Source organism: Eubalaena glacialis, chromosome 11 (genome assembly GCF_028564815.1).
Source record: "Eubalaena glacialis isolate mEubGla1 chromosome 11, mEubGla1.1.hap2.+ XY, whole genome shotgun sequence".
In the NCBI taxonomy this organism is placed as follows: Eukaryota; Metazoa; Chordata; class Mammalia; order Artiodactyla; family Balaenidae; genus Eubalaena; species Eubalaena glacialis.
In genome coordinates this window covers 25,146,194-25,159,866 of record NC_083726.1, presented here as the reverse complement: position 1 = coordinate 25,159,866, position 13,673 = coordinate 25,146,194, and the positions used below count along the sequence as shown (strand labels likewise).

The following is a 13,673-nucleotide window of genomic DNA, read 5'->3' as shown; positions in this document are numbered from 1 at the left end:
ATTTAGCCACTATACTATGCTGCCTCTTGATTAAAAAAAAAGTGTCTTCAGGATATTTGTATAAAGTATTTTCTTCTAATACATAAAAAATGCAAGTCCTAAGAAATTGGGGACAAATAAAATATCCTGAATGTACCAGAGGACTGGGGGAGCATTCTGAATTTACTTTCTTGAATGTAATGTTCATCTTCTGATAATAGGTTTCAGAGAATGCAGTTTTGAGTTCTTTATGCTATACTGTGTCTTCTAAAGAGAGAGAGCTGAGAAGTCTTAAATTGGGAACAGAGAATGTTTGAACTGCATAAGAGATTGAGGGGGCATAATAGCTGTCTGCCAATGGTTTTTCCAGGGATCATTTACAGTGCTTGCTAAATATGTAGCTTCCTATTTCCCATTCTAGGCGTATTGAATCATAATTTCAGGTGTGAGTTTCTTAAAAGTTTATAATTCAGGTGTGAGGTTCTTAAAAGTTTGCCAGGTAGATTCTTAAGGAAACTAGAATTTACTAATTACTGACTTAGTGAACTAGCACTTATTCTCTGAAGCTTCATAGGGCAGGAATAGGAATACTAGTAGAAGTTACAAAGTGCTAGATTTTGGCTTGGATGGAAAAATTCTAGCAATTAAAGGCACTAAATGAAATGAATTTCTTAGAAGGTGACCATGAAGAAACTGAAAACCATTTATGAACTATTGCTACTGTGTTTAAATTAGAAAAATGTACCCTTTCCTTGATATGATTTATTGCCATCTGCTGGGAAATTATCAAAATAAATATAGAAGTCTATGATGACTACAATGTGAATGGCACCCCTAAAACTGTGCCATACACTACCTGCTCAGCTGTACTGGGGCATGTGGTAGGTGGAGTAAGGGTGATTCATTGGTGTGGTCTAAGGGCATAGCAGTTGGTATCGGGAGACTTGGAGTTGAATCCTTACCTTAATGTTGACTGTGTGATCTTGAATAAACTATTTAATCTGTTTGAATATGTGTCCTCATCTGTAAAATTATAACAATAGTATCTATTCTACTGGTAGTATTTAAGTGATACAGTTCAAATGAGATGTTGGTAACATTGTGGAAACCAGTAACCGGCACATGGTGGCAACTCAGTTTTTCCCTTATGTTTCGCAAAGGGCACTAAATCTCAACCTAGAGTCTCAGACCTATTTGGAAGGGAGTGAAGTGGGGAGGAGTGAGAATTTATTGTAAGGAGAGTCCAAAATCCATATGCTCACCTAGCAGAGTCTGCAGGTGGGATAAATTATATATCTTGCATGTATACATGCAACTATTTAAAACATATATAAGGTGCTATTGTGATTATATTTTTAAAAAACTTTAAAGTTTTACTGAATACATAGCTATTTTTGACAAATGGGTTATAAAGTTTTAATAATTAATAAGTACCTCATAGGATTATGGTAATTTAAAAATTAGTCCATATAAAGCATTTAGCCCAGTACTTGGAACGTGTTTTAATTCAATATTAGCTGTGATGATGACAAAGATGATGGTAGTGATGATGATGACAGCGTTGGAAGGTGGGTATGTGTGGGGCATCTTTGAAGCTCCTTGGTGTTAAGAGGTATCCTTAGAGACTTCTGTTTGTGGCAAAATGGACAACTAGATGACCTGAAAACCCTCTTCCTACAAAACACCTAGAAATTTTGGACAGAATTGAACAAATATCCTTAAGTACACCACAGAGCTCACAAGAAAGTAAGGTAAATTCCAGGGGCCAAAATAGAAAGGGGAACTGAAAACCAAAATGGTAAGTTTATGAATAGATGCTGTAGTAGGTTGATGGACTCAGTTACAAAGAAACTTAGACTAACAACCATTTAGGGACAAGAGATCAGCCTTGGGCACATGAAGGATGGGGCTTGGAACTCGGACTCACACATTTAGTTAGCGCCTACAAGACTCATCTTAGGAAACAGTCGACTAGAAAAATATCTGCCTATTTGGTAGGGAGGTTTCTCAATTTGGGTACTGAAAGTGGAGTAAACAGTAGAAAGTCTCTCTTCCAAATAATTTGGACCTGCCCTCATGTAGGTCCGTTTTTCAAATTTACACTATTTGGGTTGTGATTCACCCTGAGCCTGTGATTCTTTTTTTTTTTTTCCACACACACACACTGTATTTTATTTTTACAAGAGACAAACTGACACCAAGCATTGTAAATGGATGACCACAACAAAAGCAACAATGATTGCAATTACCAAACACGAAACACTGTGCATTAAATCCCTTTCTGCTTGCAATACCTAGAGTTGCTCTGTGTTCCTAACTAAACCCTGACTGACACACTGAGTTGCAGGAGAAGATTTCAATGACATATGGTTGAGTGAAAAAAGTGAACCGCAGAATTTTACAAGAGAATTAAAAATATGCAAAGTGATATTGTATATTGTTAATGGACGCATACACATGTAGTAAAAGTTTAAAAACATGCAAAAGAATGGTTAAAAACCAAATTCAAGGACGGTGGCTACCTCTAGGGGCAGAGAAGAAGAGAGTCACTATGAACAGTTATACAGGGGATTTCAATGATCTGCATGTTATGTGTTTGCTTTATTTCCTAAACATTTTCTGAAGAAAATATGAAAAATTAGAAAGTTTGAACAAAGCTGGTTGCTCTTTATGTTATTCTCTGTATTTGTCTCTCTGTGAGGATAATTATAATAGAAGGTATTTAGTTTTTGAAAATCACAATGTAGACCATTGGATTTGATGGCCTCCAAGTCTAGATTTCCAGCTCAGAGATTCAAAAAAAATTAACTTTCAAAATAAAGTATGTGAAAATGACAAATTATGAGTTAGATTTTTAAAATTTACCTATACATTTGGTACCATCAGAATTTTGAAAACCATAAAAGGAAGTTATATACATGTTTTTGAAAAGTTTAATATTTGGAAAAATGATGAACTGTATTTATTATTTTACCTTTATTAATAGTATTCCACATTTAATCAAAAACAAATATACTTAGTGAGAAATATGATGTTGATCTTGGATAGGCTATTTAAATTTGTTATTTGGTTTTGAATTATTGTTAAAAAGTTGGGAAGTGTTGTATATGATTTTCCCTTAAATTTAATTTTTCTGTTTTGTTTATAAAATTACTTTAGAAAAAACCTGAGGAACAGTTATTTTTGGCCTATGAACTTCTTGACAAAGCCATTGGTGGAATAAATTTGAATTGCATGTTAACTGCTTTGCCAAATGGATCATCAGTGGTTGACCATTGCTATGCCACGGTGAGAATGAGAAACTCTTACATTAGGCTTCTTTTACTTAACTAGGAAGAGGGCTGGCCTTGCAAATAGGTAAGTAAAGCATGGTTTGTGGTGGCTTCCCTCTCATAGGCCAGAAATATATTCCCCTTTTCCCAGAAGAAATCAAGGAGGATGAGGAGTCTTTGAATCTGTCACTGAAGAGGCTGCTGGTGAATTTGAAAAGCAGGTTTCTTAGTGTGTAAGCCAGATTGCAAAGAGTTGAGAAGTGAGCAGACTTCAATGGCTAAGAGTAAAGTGATAACCTGAATGATAATAGGATAGAGCTATTTTTAGTATGTTTTGATAACCGTATGCCTTTTTAATTTTTACTTCAATTCTACCGAAGCACACCCACTGTATAGATGCAGACACGTGCAAACCAGTCACACGGAATAGTTTCATAATGGATTTGCATCTTGAACTAATTGAAGCCCAGCACCGAATGGCCGTTGTGCTTCTTGACCAATTGCAAGGTAGTAGCCATCAAAGCAGAATAACTTGTTCTGAATCAGTTTTAAGACAAGTTCAAGTACAGAATCAATTTAATTTATAAACAGTGTTCTTGTTGACTAGGTGTTTTCCAGATAAATTTCATTATTTTATTTTTTCTTACTTCTCTGATAAATATCAATAGATATCTTTCATTATTTCTTTACACCTTGCATAGCAAATCAGTAAACTTCTAAAAAATTAAATTGTTTGAGCTATAGTAAATTATTGATATTTTCTTAATTTAATGAAGCAAACATTTATTGAGTCTCTATCTCAAATCTAGGAACCATATTAAGCTTGGTCCAAATAAGACACAGCCTTTCATTTTGAGCTTCTAGATAAGTAAGCCAACTATAATAGTCAAGGTTAATAAATGTAATAGAAGTGGGCTCAGAGTGTTTGTTATGGGCACACAGAAGGGTATAACAGGCAAGAAAGTCAGGGATGTCTTCTTGGAAGAAGTGATAGTTGACCAGAATGCTGTCTTTATCTTCATAAATATCTTTATGAAGAAAATCGAGAAGGAGGCAGTCATTTTGAATGGAGAAAGCAACTTTTAGTAAGGTGGAAGCAAACAATTATATGGTGAAGTCTAGAAACTGCTGGAATTTTCTTATGGCTGCAGTAAAGAGCACACATGGGAGATTGACACAGATAAGCCTAGAGGAGCAGATCACAGATCTTGAAGGATTAAAGGGTTTATATTTTATCCTGGAAGCTATTGAAAAATTTAGAAAGACATCTCTGACAGCAGTGTGAAAGGACAGATGAGTTGGATCTAAGTTGTTTTTGCCTCATTATTTAGGTAAAGAGGTCAAAACATTAAAAAAAAAATGCCGATAGTAATTCTAGTGTGCATATAGAAACACAACTACTCAAGTTTCAGAATAAGATTTAAAATATCATTAGGTCTAAAAATCTCTTCTGTTTGGGGTTAAATTTTGATAAAGCCAAGTTACTCCTGGCATGATTATATAGTCAATATTCATTTAACTACCACTTCCTCATTTTAAATTACTGAGTAATTATAGAATAGAACTGAGTGTTCCAGCCTAACATGACTTCTGATCTCTGTCGAATACATTCAGATGTCCCATCATATATACAGCTAAACAAATTTAATCAAATGCTGGTTAATTAAATAATTTTTGAGTGCAGACTTTTTCTCCTCAGCTTTATTAAGATATAATTGACATACCACATTATGTAAGTTCAAGGTGTACAACGTGTAGATTTGATACACTAACATATTGCAAAATGATTACTGTCATAGCGTTAGCTAACAGCTCAAGCATGTCACATAATTCCCATTTCTTTTTTTGTGGTGAGAACATTCAAGATTTACTCACTTTGCAACTTACAAGTGTCTACTACAGTATTATTAACTATGATCCATGCTGTACATTAGGTCCCCAGAACTTATTCATCTTATATACCCTTTGACCAATATCTCTCCATTTTCCCACTTCCTCAGCCCCTGGTAACCACCACTCTACTCTCTGTTTCTATGAGTTTGGGTTTTTTAGATTCCACATATAAGTGATGCCATACAGTATTTGTCTTTCTCTGTGTAACTTATTTCACCTAGCATAATGCCCTCAAAGTCCATCCATATTAGTGCAAATGTCTTTCTCCTGACTGAATAGTATTCCACTGTGTGTGTGTGTGTGTGTGTGTCACATCTTCTTTATACGTTCACCCACTGATGGATATTTAGGTTGTTGCCATATCTTAGCTATTGTGAATAATGCTGCATTGAACATGGGACTGTAGATATCTCTAAGATCTTGTTTTTATTTCATTTGGAGATATACCCAGAAGTAGATTGCTGGATCATATGGTAGTTCTATTTTTAATTTTTTGAGAAACCTCCATAGTGTTTTCCATAGTGGCTTAACCAATTTACATTCCCACCAGTAGTGTATAAGGGTATCCTTTAATCCACAGCCTCGCCAATGTTTATTATCTTTTGTCTTTTTTGATGATAGCCATTTTAATAGGCGTGAGGTAATATCTTATTGTGGTTTTGATTTGCATTTCTCTGATGATTAGTGATGTTAAGCATCTTTTCATGTACTAGTAGGCCATTTGTATATTTTCTTTGGAAAAATGTCCATTTAATTCCTCTGCCCGTTTTAAAATCAGATTTTTAAAATTATTAAATGGCTTGAGTTTTTTATATATTTTGGATATATCTATAGATACCTATATATCTATATATAGATAACCGACTTTAAAAAAATGCACAACATGAGAGTTGCAAGTTAAGTTTTATTTGGGGCAAAATGAGGACTATAGCCTGGGAGACAGCATCTCAGATAGCTCTGAGAAACTGCTCCAAAGAGGTAGGGGGCAGGTCAGTATATATGTGATTTTGGTGAAGGGGGAGTACATGCAATGAAGCACATATTTTTTTGCAGAAGGTTTCTGCTAGTCACGAGGAGCAGACGTCATCATGAAAGATTTTAGAGCTTTTCTAGATATGAGGGGATACAAGAATTGGGCTCATAAAATCAACTCCTGAAAATACCTAACTATCTGAAGACTGGTTCTGCCAGTTTTTCCCAGAGCACAGAGTGCCTCATTTCTGCTCTCCACCCTGAGCTCCTTTCAGGGGGTGTTGAAAGTCAGCAGCTGCAGCAGCACATGATTTAACCCTTGTAGAGGTAGTTGGCAAGTGTCAGTGGCAAGTGCCAATTTGTAGTTGACTCTTTCTTTCTCTCTCTCTCTCTATATATATATGTGTATATATATATATTTACATAGGATTAGTTATTATTTCTTTGCAATATCTCTGAATCTGCTTGATGTTTTTCTCTGCTTTGTTGAACTGCCACCCTAGCACAGATTATCACTTTTTTTCTCCTGTCATTCTTCACTCTTGTATGCTGCTGTCTGACTAATGTTGCCTAAATACTGCTTTTGTCATTCTTATTCAAGAACTTTACAGTGGTTGTCTACTGATGACTGTGGCATTAAATGTGACTCCTGTATTGGGCATTCAGAGTTTTCTTGAAATCTCATCCTTCTTATCTCCAGTGATTATAATCATGAGACCTATCACTTAATTAACATTTATAATACCCTAGGTACTGAGAGAATGATGCATTATTTTCCGCTTTGTGTTGCTATTTCCATGAAGATAAATTTCCTTATCCTTTGCCATTAAAAAAACCTTATATCCTTTAACAGTGTCTTTTGGCATCTTTTCATCAATCAGTCATCATCCCATGGTGACTCATGTGCATTAGCACAAATAATTAAACCTCAATAAAAGGGGTTTATTGTAAGGTTACTACAGGTACACTCATGTACCTTTAAGGACAGAAACAATATATTGCCAGGTCTCTTGAGGGCCAGACCTGGAAAATCAAGAATCAGTGCAATATTCTCCATCTCCCTGGACCAGCATACCTTTATCTTCTCCCTCATCCTGTTACCTCTTTCCTGGACCACCGTGATGGTCAGTCCTGGTTGCACACCAGGATCTCTCACTGCTCACAACCAACTGGCAATAATTTGTGTGTTAGTTGAAAATCTTGAGAGAGGCTCTGATTTTATCAGCCACAGATAGAGGAGAGTGGAGGTCTTCATGTGGTACCCAGAGCTCTTGCAGGAACCATGGATGGAGCAATTTTGAAAAGTTTATGAAGAGGGAAAGTGAACAAAAGTAGGTTGGACCCTATTTATCAACCTTCAAGATAATTTTATTTAAGGTGAAATAGAAAACCAAATATTGTTATAATTTAAAAATTCTTGAACTTCTCATACAGTAGCAAATAAAAGAGAATTTAATGATAAAACTGTATTAGATTTGTTTGAATTTTTATCTATTAATGAAAAAAAAGATGACATGATAGAGGAAGCAATAATTTTACAAATAGTTACTCTTTAGTGTTTAGAAAATATTTCCTTTCTTGAACATAAACCTAATTGTGATAACAATCTCCTTCTTCTCCTTCTTATTCTTCTTCTTCAGTTTTGCAGACTCCAACTGTTAGCAAAAATATATCTACCAAAGGTCCAGAAAAGCCAAAAAAACCTGGAAGTCCTGATTGTTTTACAGGTAATTAAATTTTGGATAAACCGTCTTTCCACATTTTTTAAAGATAGTTTTTATGTTGCCCTTTTGGTGAAATGTTTGTTTGCTTTTACAGAATTAAGTGTAATGAATAAAATAAGGAAGAATAAGCTATCCAGAGCAATTTACTTGATGCAGAAAACCCTTCTAATGTTTGAGAAAGATGCAACCTGTATATCTCTATATAACTTCTTGACGGTAACAATATATCATTTCTTCTTTTAGTCCTGACATGCAACCCCTGTTAAAAATGAATGATTTATTTCTCTTTGCTAAAAATAATGTGTTGCCGTTAACATTAGATTATGAACTTTTAAATTTGCCGTGTCTAGTCTTCTCTTTGTGAAGTGCAATAGTTCTAAGCAGGGAAATTAATCTGTATCTCCAGCCCTGAACTCTCCTGAAATGAGAGGTTCTCTGTCTGCAGGGAGACCTTACATGGGGAGCTAAATAAAATCAGAAGGATTCAAAATGAGGTAAATCGTAGAATGTAAGTGACACTGTGCCAGCATAAATGCATTCCTTACTATGGAACTAAAATACTTAAAGTCCATGGGCTAAAGTACCTTCTCTCAGATGGATATTGCTGATTTATGGACCAATTGCCTTGCTGTTGTTGTCTCTTTCTGACCTGGAAATTGTTCTGTCTTCTTACTTATTCATTGTATGTTGATTTTAGAGTTTAAATTTCTGAGGGGAATCACATTTCTGTTTTATTTTTGCCCCTGTGTCTCACAAAAGTTTGATTGTGTTGGCTGAATGAATGGCATATGATGAGGTAGAGAATACAAGTAGCTTGACTGACAAGGGAAAGAAAAGACTAAGTCAAAGCTAGGGGAAGGATACAGAGTTTAAGAAGAGTTTGGTATAGTGGGGTCCTCTAATAGAAGAGGGAAGGGGATGAGATTGAAAGCACATGTAAAGTGATTCATCTTCAGTGGAGGGTGGGCTGCAGAGCAGACACCTCATCCTCTGATATAAAAGGGAAGGAGGAACAGACAGATGTAGATTTCAATAAGTCCGTTGGTGTGGAGGCAGAGAGTTGAGTGGATGCCTTCTTATCTCAATCATCTGTAAAATAGGAGGCAAGGGAATCTGCCAGCCATGGAGAGTGAGGGTGGCTAGTTGGACTGGCGAGAGAGAAGGTGATTGGAGAGTGGAGAGGAATGGATGAGGGAGCTGACTCTAAGTTAAAGGACTGGTCAGCATCCTGAAGTTCTGGCTGAGGTTGAAGACCATGGATTTTCAGGTGGCCTCATCTGCATGCTGGTATGATATTATCCTGGTGTGGTATTCTTAGTAGCTGTGACAGTAGAATATTTGTGACAGTAGAGATTTGTACTGGACTGGATTTTTTTTTTAAAGTACGAAAGTATAGGTTAAAAGTTCATAATGAAAAATGGGTGCAGATTGAGTAGGGAAGGAAGTAACACCATCAAGACTTTTAAAGACTTGGTAGACTATGGAGATATCAAGAGATTGGGCATCTCTATGAGGTCAGGGACCAGAAAATCAGAATCTGAGAGAGCTAGAAGGATAGATGTTTGAAGTTAGAAAGTATTGGGTTGACCAAAAAGTTCATTCCGGATTTTCTGTAAGATGTTACGGAAAAACCTGAACGAACTTTTTGGCCAATGCAATAGAATATTGGAATTTTAGATTTCTGGTATGTAGTACTTCCTGATCATAAGTCCATCACTTCATTCATCCAACATATGTTTTTGAGCGCCTATGATCCAGTCAGCAAATGTTTTATTGCAAGTTGACTATGTGCCTGATACTGAGTACAAGGGATAAAAACAAACAAAAATCCTTTCTTTATTCAACCAATATTGATGGATTGCCTGCTCTTGTGGTCTCTGTCTTCAAGATAAATCCAGTCTATGGGAACACAGACGTGTAAGTAGGTGATTATGAGTCATTGTCATAGGTGCTCTCATTGCAAGAGTGCCAGGGGAATTCAGGAAGGGAATACCTAACCCAACAGTGGGGAATATTTGAAGAAACATCCAGAAAAAGTGACATGAAGTTGAATACTGAAAGACAGGCAGGAGTATCCAGAGAAAGAGAAAGACAAAAGTGGAGAGGACATGCAAGGCAAAGAGAACAACCTGAGCAAAGATCCTGAGGCTAGAAAGGTCATAGAGCGCTTGTGGTCCTGGAGGTCATTCAGTGTAACAGAAGCTTCGATGCAATGGCAAAGGGGAGGGAAGTGTTTGGAGAGGATGGTAAGAGGTGAGACCAGAGAGAAAGTAGAGTCTAGTTTGTAAGAAGTCTAAGGATTCTGGATAAACAGATGCTATCAGTGTTCAAGGTGGGGAAGTCTGTCCTGGCAGTATTAGGGGAGAGCCTCATTACATTAGAATTTCTAGCATTTGAATGAAGGAATTTGATGATGGTATTGGATGGTCTCAGCTGACCAGGCCAAGTGGTGTCTGATCTCTGCTGCAAGACTCCTGGGGTTCAGATCCATTTTCTCAGCAGATGCTTCTGTAGCCACTCGCTACTGCCTAGTGTTTGGAGGACATTAGTACTTCAGTCCTATTTCCATGGCAGGTAAAACTTATCTTTCTTTTAGAACTGTTTCTCTCAGGACTCATCTCATGGCCTCTCACAGTCCAGAGAGAGTAAAGCCTCTGGGATTTTCCCTTTTGTTTTATTATGATGCAATCTTGTCTTTATATTATCATAATATGCCCATTGCCCTGTTAGGTCTCTGTCTTTCTACCACTGTGACTGGGAACACACGGGAGATGTGAGAGGTCTGAAGTTTTCATGTTCTCCTTGTGTATCTTTTCCTTCTATTTCTTAAGTGAAACTATTTTAACTTAAGAAAAATTATAATATCCTCTTAGACTCATGAGAGGCATTTAGAAGCTCTACTTTTTACGAGGATCCCTCCATAAGGATTGTCACCAGCTGGGAAATGTTGAATATTTATTTAGAAGTCCTGAAATCTTCTATAGCCACCTCTGCTCCTCCGTGGCAATTTTTCATCCTAGTGTTAAAGCTTAATGATCAGTCCTCAGGGTACTCTCATAAACAACGATGTTATGGCTCAAATAATTGCCAAAGTTTCTTTCTTTAAAGAAGACAAATTTCATTCCCTTGGCAGTCATTTTCTTTTGGGCTATATTACAGCATGCTTTACATTATCACGGTCTGGTAATAAAATTATCCCCAAATCAGTATCTGATGTGTCACCTGATACCATAAAAAAGATTTGAAAAGCCTGGGTCTTTGCAGAACCCTTAAATAATTCATACCCTGTTTTAGTTTTTCAGAAGGTTCCCAACCTTGTGGAGATGGATACTCTCATCAGGTATCTGTTTTATTCCACGTCCATTAAAGGTGGACTAGCTTGTGGCCACGGATGACGGACAAACCTTTGATAAGAACCCGTTAGCCTTCTAAAAGAGATGGTTGGCTTTTTTTCTTGATTGTGGGGCTTTATTTTTCTCATTTTCCTGTCTCGGTTATTTGACTTCTGGAAGTCCATACTGGCATTTTACACATTATACCTCAGATTTATTTTAATGGATTGCACCTAGAACCAGCCTGAGATGTCCCTGATTTTCTACTTCTGATAAATAGAGGAATCAGCATATGGCTTATGATCATCACTCCTAGTTCACTTCAGAGTCCAGCAGCCCAACATTCAACATCTTTGCAGAGCAATTCCTCACTGGGAAGAGGCAGGAATACTCCTCAGTCCAAGTGCTAAGGGTACCAGGACAGGGTTGTATACTGTTGTTTTCTGTCCAGCATTTATTTCCCTCTTCCAAACATCACCTTTGGAGGAATTTCTTCTTCCCCACTAGAAGAAATCAGGTAGGACTTTTCAGGGCCTCTCTTCTCTGCCAGCCAAGAGGAGGACTGATGATGCAAGCTAGGCTGATTGGTTGCTCCCTCCTTGGAATCTGAATCTTGAACAGAGGGATAAAAAGACAAAAAGTAGTGGCATTCATTCATTCCAATGCCTGTGTCCTGATTAGACTATGTTAGTTGTGTTCTGTAGACCCTCTTGCCTCTCTGGACCTGCTGTACTCCAAGTCTTATGTTGCTGTTGCTTCTGTTGCAAAGAGCCCTAACTGATGCACCTAGTGTTCCCCTAGGACTGTATGTTGAAACTTAAATCAATAATTGACATGATTTTAGCAGTTCCAAAATCCAGTCATAATGCTTCAACTCTAAGCAAAGGAGCATTATAGATTAGCAGATTATTTTTTATAATCAACACAGAATCTAATTTTATGGTCCTAATTTGAAACCAGAACTAATGAAGAAGCCCAGGTCACTAGAAGTTCTAACCACTCCTGGCTTTAATACTTCCTGAATTTACATCTTGATGGCCCCTGAATACCATTGTATTAACTATGTTAGCAGTAATTGGATTACCAAGTGAAATGATTTTTCCTATTTTATAGCATTTTAGTCAAATTAATTCTATTTGCTTTTTTTAGGAAAAATATATGTAAGCCAATATTTTTCAGAGATCTTCTCAGTTCTTTTTAATTGTTCCATGCTGAAGTCTTCCTCATAAAGAATAAAACCCTTTTTGATTCTAACCCCCCTCTTTTGAGGTCATGTTTTGACCCGCAGTCTTCAAACTACTGACGGAGATTTTAGAATATTTACATTTTAGGATTTTTTTCTTTTAAATATTTTGACGTTATTGCATAGAAAACTTCATCTCTGGTTGCCTCTCCATGCTTCTTTTTAACTTCACTTTGTATTAAGACAAGAAATCATAATGGTTAGGAGTATAAGGGTCTTGGATTAGAGTTTTGGTACTGCTGCTGACCAGCTGTATGACCAAGGTCAAGTTACCCAAGCTCTGTTAAGTTTTAATTTCTTCATCTGTAAAATGGGTGTTCTTGGGAAGGTTCAATGAAATGATGCCTATAAAATGCTTAGCATTTGGCATAGAATAAGCAGTCAATAAATGTTAGCCATTAGTATTACTGCTATTTTATCTTCTAATTTAAGCACTCTGGAATATTCTATTTTGTCATATCAGGATGATTTTTGGTGCTTTAGATATATTTTTCTCTATCAAACTGCACATTTCTTTCTGTCTTTTCTCTTAGATCTTTTTTTTTTTAACATCTTTATTGGAGTATAATTGCTTTACAATGGTGTGTTAGTTTCTGCCTTATAACAAAGTGAATCAGTTATACATATACATATGTTCCCATATCTCTTCCCTCTTGCATCTCCCTCCCTCCCACCCTCCCTATCCCACCCCTCTAGGTGGTCACAAAGCACAGAGCTGATCTCCCTGTGCTATGCGGTTGCTTCCCACTAGCTATCTATTTTACGTTTGGTAGTGTATATATGTCCATGCCACTCTCTCACTTTGTCACATCTTACCCTTCCCCCTCCCCATATCCTCAAGTCCATTCTCTAGTAGGTCTGTGTCTTTATTCCCGTCTTGCCACTAGGTTCTTCATGACCTTTTTTTTTTTCTTCCCCTTAGATTCCATATATATGTGTTAGCATACTGTATTTCTTTTTCTCTTTCTGACTTACTTCACTCTGTATGACAGACTCTAACTCCATCCACCTCACTACAAATAACTCCATTTCTTTTCTTTTTATGGCTGAGTAGTATTCCATTGTATATATGTGCCACATCTTCTTTATCCATTCATCCGATGATGGACATTTAGGTCGCTTCCATGTTCTGGCTATTGTAAATAGAGCTGCAATGAACATTTTGGTACATGACTCTTTTTGAATTATGGTTTTCTCAGGGTATATGTCCAGTAGTGGGATTGCTGGGTCGTATGGTAGTTGTATTTTTAGTTTTTTA

General features: G+C 36.7%; 1 protein-coding gene across 2 annotated transcripts in view; it reads left to right on the top strand.

Moving 5' to 3' along the window:
• The window catches only part of CFAP54 (cilia and flagella associated protein 54), a 303,497-nt gene that overhangs the window by 54,996 nt on the left and 234,828 nt on the right, over positions 1–13,673 (top strand). For both annotated transcript variants that reach the window (XM_061204898.1, XM_061204897.1), the window contains exons 16-19: positions 3,139–3,267; positions 3,632–3,758; positions 7,757–7,843; positions 7,935–8,056. In XM_061204898.1, the coding sequence (XP_061060881.1) occupies positions 3,139–3,267; positions 3,632–3,758; positions 7,757–7,843; positions 7,935–8,056 (465 nt within the window). The remainder of the gene's footprint in view (positions 1–3,138; positions 3,268–3,631; positions 3,759–7,756; positions 7,844–7,934; positions 8,057–13,673) is intronic.